Genomic DNA, 16099 nt, shown 5'->3' on the forward strand with positions numbered 1-16099 from the left:
AGGGGAGGGGAGGGGGGATAGTAGAGGATAGGAAAGGCAGCAGAACACAGCAGACACTAGTATGGCAATATGTAAATCAATGGATGTGTAACTGATGTGATTCTGCAATCTGTATATGGGGTAAAAATGGGAGCTCATAACCCACTTGAATCAAAGTGTGAAATATGATATATCAAGAACTATGTAATGTTTTGAACAACCAACAATAAAAAATTAAAAAAAAAATAAAAATAAAATAAAGATGTTGTGTCCACCAAAAAATAATTAAAAAAAATATTAAAAAAAGAGAAAGAGGTCAGTCATCTTATTTCTAGTTCAAACAATGTGTTTGTCTCAAACATTAGGCTCTGCCAGCAGGTATAACTTGCTAATAAGCATTAGTTTATAAAAAGGGGGAACTCATGAAAATAGAAGGAGAACAGTGAATTAGAGGAAAGGAATCAAGGGAGAGGTAGGAAATATGGGATAGAAAACAAGAATGGAATGGTATTGAATAGGAAAATGGAAGGGGACACATTAAAGGGAGGGGGTGAGTCCTCTCAGAGGGGGAGGGACCTTGTGCCTCTCCTGAACTTCAGTTTTATTAGGGATCTCAGAGAAGTTTCCAGTGAGTCCTGCCCAAGTCCACCTCTTGACTTTTGATTGACAGCAGGATAACATCAGACTTTCAAGTTCCCATTGTCATGACATCTCTAGGTCACCTTGACCTATGCTGTCAGGTTCTAATTTGATTATTTTTTATATTAAAATATTTTTATGAGTGTATTATTGTTATAAATGACAGTGAATTTCATTGTGACATATTCATACGTGCATAACATAATTTGCTTCGTTTTCATTACCCAGTACTTCATTTTCCTCTTCCTTCCTTCTCCTTCATCTCCTCCCTCTACTGATCTATTTATTTTTTAAAAAAATTGGTGCATTATAATTATACATAAATCTGTGATTTATTGTGATATATTCAGATATGCACATAGCATAGTCAATCTCATTCCATTATTTTCTATCCCATATTTCCTACCTCCCCCTTGATTCCTTTCCTCTAATTCACTGTATGCCTATGTTCGTGAATTTCTTCTCTTTATAAACTAATGCTGATTAGCAAATTATAGGTGCTCACAGAGCCTAATGTTGGAGACAGACACATTGTTTGAACTGGAAATAAGATGACTGACCTCTTTCTTGACAAGCCATATTTTTTCAAAGTACAAAATCAAAATTTAGACTTCAAAATATCCTTCTATGAAGTAATTTTGCAAATGAACTTAACTCTGAAATATTTTCTATGTCTAGTTGAATTATCTTTTTTTCACATGAGAATTTATTAAATCCTTATACCGTTAAGCAGCCCCAGTTATTAGCCTCACTTAGAGACCATGAAATAGTTCCACAGAGGATTCATCACTCTCTCAAGCCACACAGACTGTTACCTGTGAGAACTACAGCTGTTCTTAAGCTTGTGATCTGAACCCCCATACTGAATCTAATATGATTGCTGTCTTCAACATATTTTTAAAATGTATTTATTTATTCTAATTAGTTATACATGACAGCAGAATGCATTTTGATTCATTGTACACAATTATAGCACAAGTTTTCATTTCTGTGGTTGTACATGATGTAGTGTCACACCATATGTCCAGTCATACATGTATCTAGAGTAATGATGTCCATCTCATCTTTCCTGACCCCATGTCCCTTCCCTTCCCCTCCCTCCCCTTTGCTCAATCACAGGTCCTCCATTTTTTCCCATGCCCTCCTGCCCCCATTATGGATCAGCATACACTTATCAGAGAGACCATTCGGCCTTTGGTTTTTGGGGATTGGCTTACTTTGTTTAGCATAATATTCTCCAACTCCATCCATTTACCTGAAAATGCCATAAATTTTATTTTCTTTTAATGCTGAGTAGTATTCCACTGTGTATATATACCACAGTTTCTCTATCATTCATCTACTAAAGAACATCTAGTTTGGTTCTACAATTTAGCTATTGTGAATTGAGCTATAAACATTGATGTGGCTGCTTTACACTGCTGATTTTAAGTCCTTGGGTATAGATGGAGGAGTTTTCCAAGGAATGTCCACACTGCTTTCTAGAGGAAATGTACCAATTTGCAGTCCCACCATCAATGTGCCCTTTCCCCCACATCTTCGCCAACACTTACTGTTATTTGTATTCTTAATAGCTGCCATTCTGACTGGCATGTGATAAAATCTTAGAGTAGTTTTGATTTGCATTCCTCTAATTATTAGAGATGTTGAGCATTTTTTCATATATTTGTTGATCAATTGTATATCTTCTTCTGAGAAGTGTCTGTTAGCCCATTTATTGATTGGGTTATTTGTTTTTTTGGTGTTAACTTTTGAGTTCTTTATATGTCCTGGAGATTAGTGCTCTATCTGACATGCATGTGGAAAAAATTTGCTCGCAAAATGTAGGCTCTCTCTTCACTTCATTGTTTCCTTTGCTGAGAAGAAGCTTTTTAGTTTGAATCATGCCATTTATTGATTCTTGATTTTATTTCTTATGCTTTAAGAGTCTTGTCAAGGAAGTCGGAGCCTAATCTGACATGATGAAGATTTGGGCCTACTTTTTCTTCTACTCGGCTCAGGGTCTCTGGTATAATTCCTAGGTGCTTGATCCACTTTGTGTTGAGTTTTGTGCATAGTGAGAGACAGGGGTTTAGTTTCATTTTGGTGCATATGGCTTTTCAGTTCTCCCAGCACCATTTGTTGAAGAGACCGTCTTTTTTCCAATGTATATTTTTGAAGCCTTTGTGTAGTATGAGATAATGGTATTTCTAATTGGATTCTTAACGATGCTTTCTTATAGAGGTTATAATAAGGTGGGATTTTTCTTATCTCCCTGATTTCTGGGATCTTGTTTATGAAAAGGGTCACAAATGTCCACCCTTTCAGAATAACGCTCCTTTTATTGGCATTATTTTGGGCCTGCATTTCTCCTGCAGATAACAGGTAATTTGCTGAAGAATGTGACATATCTTGTTCCCTTAAGCCAGGCAGGTCTACGGGTAAGTTGCCTCTTGTTAAAGAAAGCAGTTGGGGATCAGCACAGTGGTTGCATTTTATAGAATTCTTCCTTTAACTTCATATTCCCACCACTTGCCCCATATCAATAGGAGGAGTGACAATTCCTGGGTAAGGTTTGACTAGGGTGGTGATAGAGGGAATTAGATTTTCAGGAGGATGAAGATATCAACTACTTATAAGCTGATGTAGAAGCATTTCAATGTTTTAATCACTGGGATACCTGTACTGGGAGTACCAGCTAAAATGTCAGCCTTAGTGTGTGATAAAAATATTTGCTCTTTTCTCCTCTTTTCTAGAAAAACCTAAGATTTATGAGAAGGATACAGACTTGAAGACCAATAATGCAGTATTCCTGGGAAGTGAGAGCACCCTTCGCTGTACTGCAAGTGGCCTGCCTTCACCCTCCTTCATGTGGGCCTGGGAGCCCTGTAGCCAGACAGATGAATTGTAAGTGACTTTCATGCCCAAGGACCTGGCACAATTTTAGATCTTCTGGATTTACTGAGCTACATACAGATCTGGCAGACTCAAGATCTTAGCAGAATATTTTTTCCCTTTAATCTGATATGAGAGCTCCTGGGATCAGGGATATTGGATGGGGCCAAGGAAACTAAAGGAGGAAGTACTCCAACAATGCCCAAGCTCCAGGGTTTGGCTGATTCTCTCCTTCCAAAGTCACAGCTTAAAATAACTAGTGGCATTTAGATGTAGGTTATGAACTGATATTTTAGTAGGAATGGTACAAAACAGGGAAGATTTCTAAACATCTGTCATTGCACAGAACAATTCAGTAATGAGCTAGGGAAGTGGACATGTCTTATCTGTTTCAGAACCACTCCTATGATAAGTCTTATTGGAATAGTAATCATGGCTCAAAAATTTGTCGGCATCTTTATATTCAAATACACTCATTTTATTTTACTATGATCCTTGCGTAGGATGGAAGAAAGGGATTCCTCTTTCTCAGTAAACAGCGAAGACAGAGAAGCAAAATGGGGATACATGACTCATTTTTTTAATTTTTAAATTTTTTTATTTATATATGACAGCAGAATGCATTACACTTTTATTACACATATAGAGCCCAATTTTTCATATCTCTGGTGGTATACAAAGTATATTTACTCCAATTCGTGTCTTCATACATGTACTTTGGATAATAATGATCATCACATTCCACCATCATTTCTAACCCCATGCCCCCTGCCTTCACCTCCAACCCCTATGCCCTATCTAGAGTTCCTCTATTCTTCTCATGCTCCCTCTCCCTATCCCACTATGAATCAGCCTCCCTACATCAAAGAAAATATTCAGCATTTGGTTTTTTGGGATTGGCTAACTTCACTTAGCATTATCTTCTCTAACTCCATCTATTTACCTGCAAATGCCATGACTTTATTCTCTTTTATTGCTGAGTAATATTCCATTATGTATATATGCCACTTTTTTAATCCATTCATCTATTGAAGGACATCTAGGTTGGTTCTACAGTTTAGCTATTGTGAATTATGCTGCTATAAACATTGATGTGACTGTGTCCCTGTAGTATGCTGTTTTTAAGTCCTTTGGGTATAGACCAAGGAGAGGGATAGCTGGGTCAAATAGTGATTCCATTCCCAATTTTCTAAGAAATGACTCATTTATCACAACACAGTCAAAGCAGAAATAACAATGAGAGTAAGGTACCCTGACTATTAGCCCTTTGAACTTATATTTATCAAAACCCCACTCTATGCCTAGTACATATTAAATACTTTGTTTTTTGCTTTCATCCAATAAGCTCCATTTCAGAGTAGCTTCTTCAACAAGGAGTTGAAAGTGCCTACTATAAAAATCAGAGAAAGGAAATGGAAAATTCAGAGAGACCAAATGAATTGCCTCAAATTCCAGAATGATTAGCATTTAAGAATACTTGGTTTAAAAAGAACAGATAAAATTTTTTAAAAAGAATACATGGTCAATACTAAACTATTTTATATCATAAAATTTCTCTACAGGCCTGCTATAGTCAAGAAATTCTATGCCGTGGAATAAATCTGAAATTCTATAAACAGTTTATCTGAGTTCTAGGTAATTTCTAAAGGATGACATATTTTCTGACCAGGAAAGTTAATCTGATTAAGTCATTGCTGCACTGTGCTGAACTCAAGTGAAGTTCTGAGCACATAGTCATGAGTGGGCAATAACTAGGATCTGGCTTAGCTTTGGGTGGAGAGGCCTTGACTCAGAGGGAATGTAGGGAATATGGCCTTCAGACCAAGATCTAGATCTTCAGGTAGGAGGGGCTTTTGGTCTGTCTTACAAGTAGTGTCCAACAAACTTCCATAAGAGAGCTACATTTAGTTGCTCCCTGCCTACAACTCTTTTGGAAGCATCCTTATTTCTTCACAGTAGGCACTCTTGAGGATGGTAACAGTAGTGCTGCCTACTTGCTCACTTTTGGTTTTGTTTAGTTCCCTTGCTCATTCTGACATTCTATAATCCGTAATTCACACCTGTTGCTTTCACTTGATTGAAATGCAGTGAAACTAGTTGCATTATTTTTGTACCTTTTTAATGAGCTTGTTTGGAGGGCAGTGCAGCTACTCGTATATCCTTGACTGAAGAATGCTCCTCCTCTATCAGGGAAGGTCATTCTCTTTGACCAAGGACTCAGCTTTGGTAAGGAGAAACAAGAAGCAGTGAGGGAGGAAGGGGATACCTGCCTATCCAGTCAGATCAGCTGAATCAACCCTGGAAACCAATAGGGTGATGGTTGTTGCAGCCAGATTGCCCTCACATTCTGTTGCTTTTTAAAAATGGGTTCTTTTTAGTTATTCATGAGAGTAGAATCCATTTTGACACAATTATAAAATCATGGAATATATCTTGTTCTAATTAAGTTCTCAGTACTTCTCTTTACTCTTCTCTCACTCCCTGTTCCCTTCCCTTTGGTGATCTTTCTGCCATTTACCCATAGGTATTTTTTTAAATTGATTTCTTTTGATGTACACAATGATGAGATTCGCTGTGTTATATTCATGTATGTACATAGGAAAGTGTCCTTCCTTTACCCATCCCCCTCTCTTCACTTCATTCTTCTTTGTCTACTACACTGAACTTTTTGCACCTTTCTATCTGAAGGAAAAGAGAAGGACTGAGTAAATATTTTTTTCTGACATAAGTGCCTTTTTGAAGTTCCTTTCCGAACAAAATTTACATTAAGTTAACAATTACTGAACACTTACTATATTCTAGGAGAAATTCTAGTTCCTGTCAGACACATTCACTTGAAACTCAATCCTCACTGAATTCTTTAAACAAGCCCATAGGGTAGCGAATATTAGTTCCACTTCCACAGTTGAAGAAACAGCTCAGAAGGGCAAGTAAGTTGTCAGAAAAAAGACCTAACAGTGCCTGGATGTGAATTCCATATCTGCTGAGTACAAGTTCAGTACTCTTATCATTTCCTCCAGTAATGTACCTTCCTGTGGATCTTACTTGAACAACAAATGCCTAGAACTCTGCTCCTTTGACACTTTCTTCTTTGCTTAAGTTTCAGAGCAGGAAAGTTCATTTGGAAGGAGGTAAAAGTAAAGGAGAATCTCAAATGGCTTCATATTCTACTATAGTCTAGAAACAAGAAAGTAGAAAAATACTCAAATTTTGAGCTCAGCTAAATTTCAACTAAATGGACCTTTTTTATTCTTTTTTTTTACATTATGAATTTTTAATCCCAGCCACCAGATACACAAAGATTTTTGTTGAAATTGGATTCACAAATTCCTGTTTTCTCTAATGTTCTCAAAAGGTAACTGAGCTAACTGAAATTTATTTTTATTGGTATATTATGATTATACATAATACTCAGATTCATTGTGACATATTCATACATATACATAATTCAGTTTCATTCTCCAGTAGCTCATGTTTCCCTTCCCTCTTCCCTCCACCTTTTCTTCTTCCTCAACTCTACTAGTCTCCCTTCTATTTTCATGAGGTCTCTTTTCTCTGTAGCTTCCACTCATGAGAGAGAATTAATGGTCTTTGACTTTGTGACTCTGGCTTATCTAGCTCCATTATTCTCATGAGATCCATCCATTTTTCTTCAAATGACATATATGGACCTTTTGTTTTTTCAACACTTAAGGTATGCTTCCAGATCAGTACATTTGAAATAGCTATTTACTCCACTTAAAATTGTTTTCCCTGAGAAATCTTCATGGTTTATATTTCTTTCAGAACTCTACTCAAAAGCCACTTCCTCAGAAAGGACTTTCATGAACATACTATCTTCTATTATCTTCTAATTTCGAACTATCTCTCTGTCTCTCCATCTCTCTATCTCTGTCTTTCTGTGTGTGTCTAGAAAAGAATATTAGAGACTAAGTAATTTATAAGCAGTAGAATTTCATTCAACTCATGAATATACAAGTTAGAACTTTCAGAAGTATGGCTCTGGAACCTGGTGAGGGCCTTAGTGCAGCACTGAAATGTAGCAGAAGGGGGAAGGGAAAAAGAATGAAAGAGCAAGTTAGAGCAGATCTTGTGTTTATCATAATACTGCCACCATGGTAATGATTTCAATCAATTCATGAGAGCATCACTTAATCATTTTCTATTAAAGGTCCCACCACTTAGCACTGTTGCATTGGATATTTAGTTTACAACATATAAATCTTAAACAATATATTAAAAAATAGCACCAAATCATTGCTTTATTTGCATTTAACCTAGATGAGATTCAAATTATTTTATTCAATAATAAAGGAGACTTGTGAGGATTCTCTGGTAAAAGTCCTTCCCTGATTAATAGAATGTACTCTCTGAAGTGCTTGATATACCTTGTACCCTTTGTGGTGAAAAGACTGAAAATGCCATCTCTTTCTTTACCAGTTGTAGGGAACGGGGCAAACGTATATATCTTTCCAAAGAGACTTTGAAAAGTGACCTCCCTTTGAGCAACAGGATCCTTTCCATTGAGGAAATGGTATTGACACATGGAGAAAAGACCAAGGTAGGTAGATGATTGAAAGTTACTGTGGTAGAAGTGATCTTAAAACCTCAATAAAGTAAGTCTATTCTTCAGGCACTGATATTAATTTCCAGAAATGCCTAGGGGCTAGGGTATGGTTGAAAATTATACTGATTATAAAAAAGCTTATAGCTTATAAAAATAAATATTGTTATTATAATTAGGATGTAGCTTTCTTTCTTATAAAGCTTCTCTTTAGTCAGCTCCTTTTATGTCCCAAGGTCATGAAAGTAGTAAAAATGTGCTTGAAATAAGAGTTTTCTGATAGCCCTTGCTCATCTTGGTTTCTGGAGTCTCAGGTTGAATTGTGTTAAGGGGACCGTGGAAGGGTTTTAATGGTCCTAAGGATCAAATATATAACAGCACTCACAGCCAATTAACCTTGGTGCTGTGAGATCTTTGTTTAATGCAATGAGAGAGGTGAAGGATAAAGCATGATGGAAGATGGGAAAAAAACCATAAATTGTAATATTGATGAATCTGCCAAGGATGGCAATGCCGTATGATGGAAAATTCATCAGATTGGGACCCAGAAGATTTGTGTTGGAATTTTGGTTCCATCAGTTACTCACTAACTGTGTAAATTTAAGCAATTCACTTACCCTCTCTGGATCTTAGTTTCAAAATCAGTAAAATGTATGTATGTATTCATTCATTCATTCATCAAACTGTTACTATACCTGGGATGGTGATAAATATAAAGCAGACATCTCTTCCATTTTCATGGAGCTTATTGTGTATAATGGGATGTGGATAAAAACCGTGGGTCAATATTTTAAAAATACAAGTTATTAAAAATTTTATGAAGAAAAATCGAGCATAACAGAGAGTAGAACCTACTTTGGATTAAAAATAGCTACTTTGACAGAGAAAGACTTTATGAAGAAGAAACATTTAATTTCATACTTAAAAGATAAGGAGACATTCATGTAACAAAGTATGCTCTGGGCTAGGCTAGTTCTGTTCAATAGAAATATAATGTGGGCTACAAATAAATTCTGAATTTTTCTGGTAGCTACATTATGCAAAGTAATAATAAACAGATGAAATTAATTTTGATGGTATATTTACCCAGCATATCTAAAATATTATTTCAATTAAAATAGCATAAAATATTCATGAGGTATTTTTCAATATTTTTTTCATACTAAGTCTTTGAAATCCTTGTGTATATTCTATAATTAAAGAACATATCAATTTGGAGTAGCAACATTTTAAGTACTCAGCACTTGTGACTTTTCACCACCATATTGTACAGTTTATGTCTAGCCATTTTTTTAAGGCCTTGAGGCCATAAAGACTTTTGTACATTTGAGTAACATTAAAAAAAATCCAGTGTGGCTAAAACATGATAAGTAAAGGAGACAGTAAAAATAATTGAAGTCTGATAACAGACATGGACTTGATAATATAAGGCCTTGAAGGAATAGTGAATATTTTATATTTCATCCTTAGCACATAGGGAAGCTGTCTAGTGATTTTGAGAAACATGGCTCGATGAATTTTTAATGAGCTTACTCTGCTGTGTTATTTGCTTGGAAGCTCTATTTTCTTTGAAGGAGGCAAGAGAGGATGCAGAAATCAGAAGTCTTTTTTATGGTCTTGGTAAGAGTGACAACTGTTGATGCTAGAATTGTTGTAGCATTGACAGAAATAAGAAGATTTTTGATGTTTTGAAGTTTTTTGTGGATTGGTAAGCTGTGAAGATAGGGGAGGGAAATAAAAAAAATATCAAGTATTCCTAGATTTTTGTCATGCCAGTTGGTTGCTTCCAGTGACTGATATGGGAAAGAGTAAGGGAATAGCATATTTTCATTAATGGGAGGTTGAATCAAGGGCTCAATTTTAGATGTGTTGGTCTTATCTAAGAAATTATGTCAAGAAGGAAATTGTAAATATCAGGAGCTCTGATAATAGTAAGACTGGATATATGAAATGTGAAGTCTTGTTTTATTGAAGATTTTAATGGCATGGAACTTGGTGAGCTAAGGAAAGCATATGGAAGCCAGGTCTGAGTTCTGGGTCCTTCATCATGTATAAGTCAAACTAAGAGGGAGGATCCATGAAAGCAGATAGAAGAATGGTCAATGATGTAGCAAGCAAATTAGGGAAATGGTTTCCTGGAAATAAAGAGAGATAATTGTGTCATGGAGGGAATGACTGATTCTATTGAATGCAATTAAGTGCTCAAGTAAGATGAAGACAGACAAATGTCCACTGGCTTCACAAAGTTATATCAATATTTTAATCTCCTTTGATACAGCTTCTTTCTAGACATTTCTTATATTCCTTTGGAGATCATGTTACCTTACTTTTACATGCTTCATGTGTCCCTAAATTAATATTTGTTCATATGCCAGATCAGTTCTCTCTACCAATTTTATAGGGTGGCTTTTTATTGACTTTGTATCCTGGATGTCAGTTGGATAGGCTCTACTGACTTTGGTTGCAGGTTGGAACTTTAGTGTAGAATCCGTGTATCTTTTCTTGCTGTAATCTATATTGGTAAATGTCTGGGAATGTCTCGATATCTCAAACTTCAGGGGTTGTGGGATTGAACTGATGGCTGTGAGGCAGCTCTCTAATTCAATGTGATTTTCCTGTCCATATCTGGTTTTTGTCCTATAGAGTTGTTTATAAAATAAAAAGAGAGAGTATATGTAAAATACTTACCATTGTCTCCAGCACATTGTAAAATGTTTTATTAAAATGTTAGTTGTTGTTTTTTGAAACTTAATGTACTTTGTTGCAATATTGTTAATTCCTGTATGGTATTCTTGTGAATGACTCTATATGTTGTTTTGATTTCCTCTTGAAATTGGATATTATCCTATTTCTAATATCTTCCTAAGAGATCCATACTCAAAGAAGACCTTGACTAGAATGTTTGTCAAATGTATTAGTGAATAAATAAATATATACCACTTCCTATGTAGCCTCATGCATCAGTCAGGATAGCCTAGGTTGTACGGTGATAGTAAATGCCTCCAAAATCTGGTTTAAAATTATAAATATTTATATCTGCAGGAAGGCTTTTTAAAAATTTTAACTCTTTAGGGATACAGGCTGACACATTACATTTTTATTTTAACCCTATAGGGATACAGGCTGCTCAAATATTGATAATCATCATGCCAGAAGCCAAAAGCTATGGAGGGTTTTGCAATACAAAATAAATGTTCCAGTTTAGAAGAGACACACAGCATTACCACTTTCAAATCATTGGCCAGAATAAGTCACACAGCCTCATTTAATCACGAAGGAACCAGAATGGGAATTCTTACTATTTTTCTGGAAGGGAAAAGAGTCAGAAATATTTAGTGATGAGCACTAATTGCTACCTTATCTTATAACTGTGATTAATGAATTTCTTTTTCTCTCTTTAAGACCCTGAGCTCACTGACCATACTGACCAGCAATATTTCTGGTATATATTACTGCATAGCTGTAAACAAGGTTGGCATTGATGAGAGAAGCATACAGTTCTTTGTCTCAGGTAAACTTTGAACTTGATAAGATAAAGCTGTCCTCTGTGATTTGATTCGATGTGGCTGGGAAATGTGACTTTTCATGGTTAGCTCAACTACACACCAGGCAAGATGCCTGATAATATATCATTGAAAATTCATTGTTTAGGATTAAAGTAGAATCCTGCTGAAATGAAAATACATTGGGGGAAGGCAATATATTGAGTCCCTTTAACACCAGCCTTTTAACACCAGCCTTAGTCTGAGTCTGATTAATATGGTTTCCTTTTGTGTATTAAGGTAATTTATACTTGCCCAACTCTCTTCAAATCATTATCTAATTTGCTTCTTTCAGAAACTTTTGAAATTAATAATCTAGATGATAAATGATGAGAACCAAAGCTTAATTTTTGATTCTTAAAATGGCATAGAACTTAAGTAGATGTTACCTTAGTTTTACATGCTTCATGTGTCCCTAAATTAATATTTGTTCATCTGCCAGATAAGTTCTCTCTACCAGTTTTATAGGGTGGCTTTATCCTGACTATGTATCCTGTATGTCAGTTGGATAGGCTCTACTGACTTTGGTTGCATAGAAAAGCATGTAAAAGTTAGGTAACATCTACTTAAGTTCTATGCCATTTTAAGAATCAAAAATTAATGGCATAGAACTTAAGTAGATTATTGTTTATTGAAACTTTATTTGTAATTTTCTTCAGTGTCTTAAGCAATTATTCTTTAAAACTGAAAGCATTATAATTAATTATAAATCATTCAAATATTTGACACAGGGTTGAATAATTTCTTAGGCCATTTACTTAGCTATTCATTTGGAGAAGGTGAACATAGATTTTAGAATCAGATGGGTCAGCCTATTTTTAAGCTTTGTCTCTTATTTTATGAGGAATTGTATGATGTTGAGCAAGTCACTTCAGCTCCTTGATCTTGTTTTCTCATCCACAAAGTGAGAGTGATTGCATCCATTCTAGAGAGTTAATGCAGGAGGAATGATGATTAGTGAGATAATATCTATTAAAGATTCTATCATATAGGAGCTCCTAAACAGATGCTCATTATTATGCACATAATCTCTAACAGTGAGAAATAATGAGAATATATATAGTCTGTGTAGCACAGTGGTTGGCATAGAATCATGTTGGAAGATCAGTATGTATTTTTCTCTATGTGCTATACTCCTGTCTTATTTTGTTCCTATGGGCTAATGAAAAGGCATGTGATAGAATTTAGAAAAGAAGGAAAAATGTGAGCAGGTCAGGTATGAGGACTACAAGAAAGCCTTATCATACCAAGATGGAAGTAAGGTGGCTGGCTAGGAGAGCAAATTCTGAAGTGAACTTTAGAGAACTTAATACTTCTTACCACTAGTTAGTGATATATAATGAGAATCACAATTGTGTTTACCATTTGAATAATGAAAGAATTATGTGAAACTTCAAGGATGAAGAGTAGAAAGCAAATGGAACAAACATGCTGTCTGGAATGTTGATGAAAATCTTTACTTTTTGAAGTCAACTTTACTTCCAATTATCTTTCCTGGCACTGGGCTGAGGCCTCACATCAAAAAGCAGGGTGTTCCATATTTAACTAACATTGATACATCAGATGTGAAGAATTGCTATGACTAAAAAGTTTTATTCAGGTGAGAGCTTGAACAAAAGCTATAGGGAGGAGTTGGAGAATGAAACAATGAATAATTTACTGGCATAGATAGATGCTACTGCAGATAGCTTCTGGGAACTCAGTGGCTCACACCATCCCCAAAACAAGGGCTTCTGAAGGCATTCTGGAAACATCAGATCAGTGATACTGTCCTGTATACCATGGCAACTGGTAAAGTATAACAACAATACCAACAACAACAACAATAGTGGCAGCTAAAATTCACTAGGCACTTACACTGTGCCAGGTACTCTACTATGTGATTTACATGGTTTAACAAAAGTAATTCTCACCACAATTCTATTAAGCAAACACAATTATCCCCATTTTATAGGTGAAATTTCTGAAGTACAAGTGTAATATAGCTAGAATGGAGTGAAGCTAGACACAATAGCTTTTGACAGTATATACCCAAATACAGAATAACAACCATACCATATAGAGAAATTTGGTATGGCCTGCATAGGAATCTTCTTTTATCACAAGCAGTATGAGAAAGAGTGCCTTGATGAATGAAAGCATAAGTCTTATGGGCTTGTCATCTGTCCAAAAGAGTCCAATTTCTTTTGACAAATTTCTCTCTGATGACCACTGCTGTAACAACTCTGTCTCAGAGTGGTTCTTTTCCTCTCTTAATACCCATAGCCAAAGATAGAAAAGCATACATTTCTTGGGTCCTTTGTATCTTGGCTAGGTCAAAGCTGAACTGTTCAATATTATTTTATGGAACAATTATTGCACATAATTGTATGATAAGGTTTCATGCCTTATGCTTTATCATGAGATAGGCATAGAAAGGAATTTTTAGCATACCTGAGTGTAGAACTTATTGCTGTGAAAGGTGTAAGGCCAGAGTGCCAAGTGTGGGGACTGCCAAAAACAATTCACTTTTTTCTTCAAACTCCACTAACCATGCTTCCAATACATTGAATTTAGCAGTAATTTCATTCAACCCTTCCCTCAATTCTCTTTTCCATGAAAACCGATGATGATTTTTAGTCATTTCTCAAGAACTCTTGCCAAGACTTAGAGATTGTTATGCTTATATTTATTTTTTTTTCTGAACTGTTCCTAGAAAAAGGCTGAAAGATTTTGTTTATGCATCAGACATCTTTCTTTTTGTGGGGATATACAAATATATTTTTATTCCTTTTATTAATTGTAATAATTCTATGTAAATGGAGTTCACTGTGGAATTTTCAAATATGCTTGTGATGTGCACTAATCAAATCCAACCACTCTTTTTCACCAATCCCCTGGATATACCCTTCCAAGTCCCTAGTAATAAATATTCTACTTTCAGGTTAACTTATTTTTAGTTCACACATATTAAGTAGACCATGCTGTACTTGTCTTTCTGTATCCACCTTATTTTACTTAACAAAATGTCCAGTTTCATCTAGTTTGCTGAAATAACAGGATTTCATTCTCTGTGGTTATGTCTGTATACAAAATGTATATGTATCCATTTTTCTGTTCATAGACCCCTAGGCTAATTCCATATCTTAGTTATGGTGAATAATGCCAGAATAATAAACAAGACCAATCAGATATCTCTTTGGTATGTTGATTTCATTTCCTTTGGATATATACCCAGAAGTGGCATAGCTGCATTATATGGTAGATCTGTGGGGTTTTTGTGGTTTTTGAGGAACATCTATACTGTTATCTATAAATGCTGTACTAACTTAAATTTCCACCAGTAGTATACAAGAGTTCATTTTTTCTGAACATTCTTGTCTTTTGACTTTCCTATGCCTGGATATTATTATCCTTATCTGGGTTTGAGAAATTTTCTGTTGATATTCTCAAGTCCTACTTGAACATCAATGAATAAAATATTTTCTCTTCTCTTTTAATGTTATCATAATATACCCACATTATTTCCCCATTCCTTTTCATTCTTTTGTCCTTTTACTCCTCTATTTTCAAATTGCCTGCCTTTGAGCTAATTCTTCTGTTTGATCTGTTCTGCTATCGATGCCTTCAACCCATGTTTTAATTTTGTTTGGTATAATTTTTTTTTTGTATCATAGATTGAACTCAGGGGCACTCTACCGCTGAGCCACATCCCCAGCCCTTTTTGTATTTTATTTAGAGACAGGGTATCACTGAGTTGCTTAGTGCCTTTCTTTTGCTCAGGCTGACTTTGAATTCACAATCCTCCTGCCTTAGCCTCCCAAGCCGCTGGGATTACAGGTGTACACCACTGCGCCTTGCATTTATTTGGTATAGTTTTAAACATAACAGTTTGTATGATTTTTAAAAAATTACTTCAAATTGTTAAGTTTCTCTTTTAGAGTATTGAGTCATTTTTTCTAAGTCTGTTCTAGAAATTTGTTGAATTTCCTTTGAACAGCTATTTTCAATTCTCCTTTTGAGAGTTTGCAGGTATTTGGTTTTGTATCATTAGTTTTTGATGCCTTATTTTGTTAGTAGGTGAAGATGTTGATTCATATTGGCATACTACATCATCTGCATATTGAAGGATTAAGTATTTATTTTAGCACTTATAATTTGACCTTTAACATTTTTTATTGTTGAATTATATATAATAGTGAGATTCATTGTGATGTATACATACATTCACATAACACAATTTGTTCAATTTCATTCTGCAGTATTGCCCCTTCCTTTCACTTCCCCTCTTCCCTCCTCCTCAGTCCCTTTCCTTTATATTACTGGTTTCCATTCCATTTTCATGAGTTATTTTTAAAAATTTTGTGTCTCTAGCTTCCACATATGAAAGAAAATATGATTCTGGAGTTTTTGATTTTCGCTTACGTCACTTAACATTATTGTCTCCATGATTTTCCTGTAAATGACATATTTGTCTTTTTAATGGCTGAGTAAAACTGATATATATATATATATATATATA

General features: G+C 35.2%; 1 protein-coding gene across 1 annotated transcript in view; it reads left to right on the forward strand.

The window, feature by feature from the left end:
• LOC125614442 (vascular endothelial growth factor receptor 1-like) overlaps nucleotides 1-11744 on the forward strand; it is an 85743-nt gene extending 73999 nt beyond the window's left edge. Inside the window, exons 8-10 of the mRNA XM_048797251.1 lie at nucleotides 3354-3504; nucleotides 7933-8053; nucleotides 11459-11744. Coding sequence (XP_048653208.1) covers nucleotides 3354-3504; nucleotides 7933-8053; nucleotides 11459-11578 — 392 coding nt within the window. The 3' untranslated portion in view covers nucleotides 11579-11744. The remainder of the gene's footprint in view (nucleotides 1-3353; nucleotides 3505-7932; nucleotides 8054-11458) is intronic.
• Nucleotides 11745-16099: the final 4355 nt, after the last annotated feature.

Source organism: Marmota marmota, unplaced genomic scaffold (genome assembly GCF_001458135.2).
Source record: "Marmota marmota marmota unplaced genomic scaffold, marMar, whole genome shotgun sequence".
Classification (NCBI taxonomy): domain Eukaryota; kingdom Metazoa; phylum Chordata; class Mammalia; order Rodentia; family Sciuridae; genus Marmota; species Marmota marmota.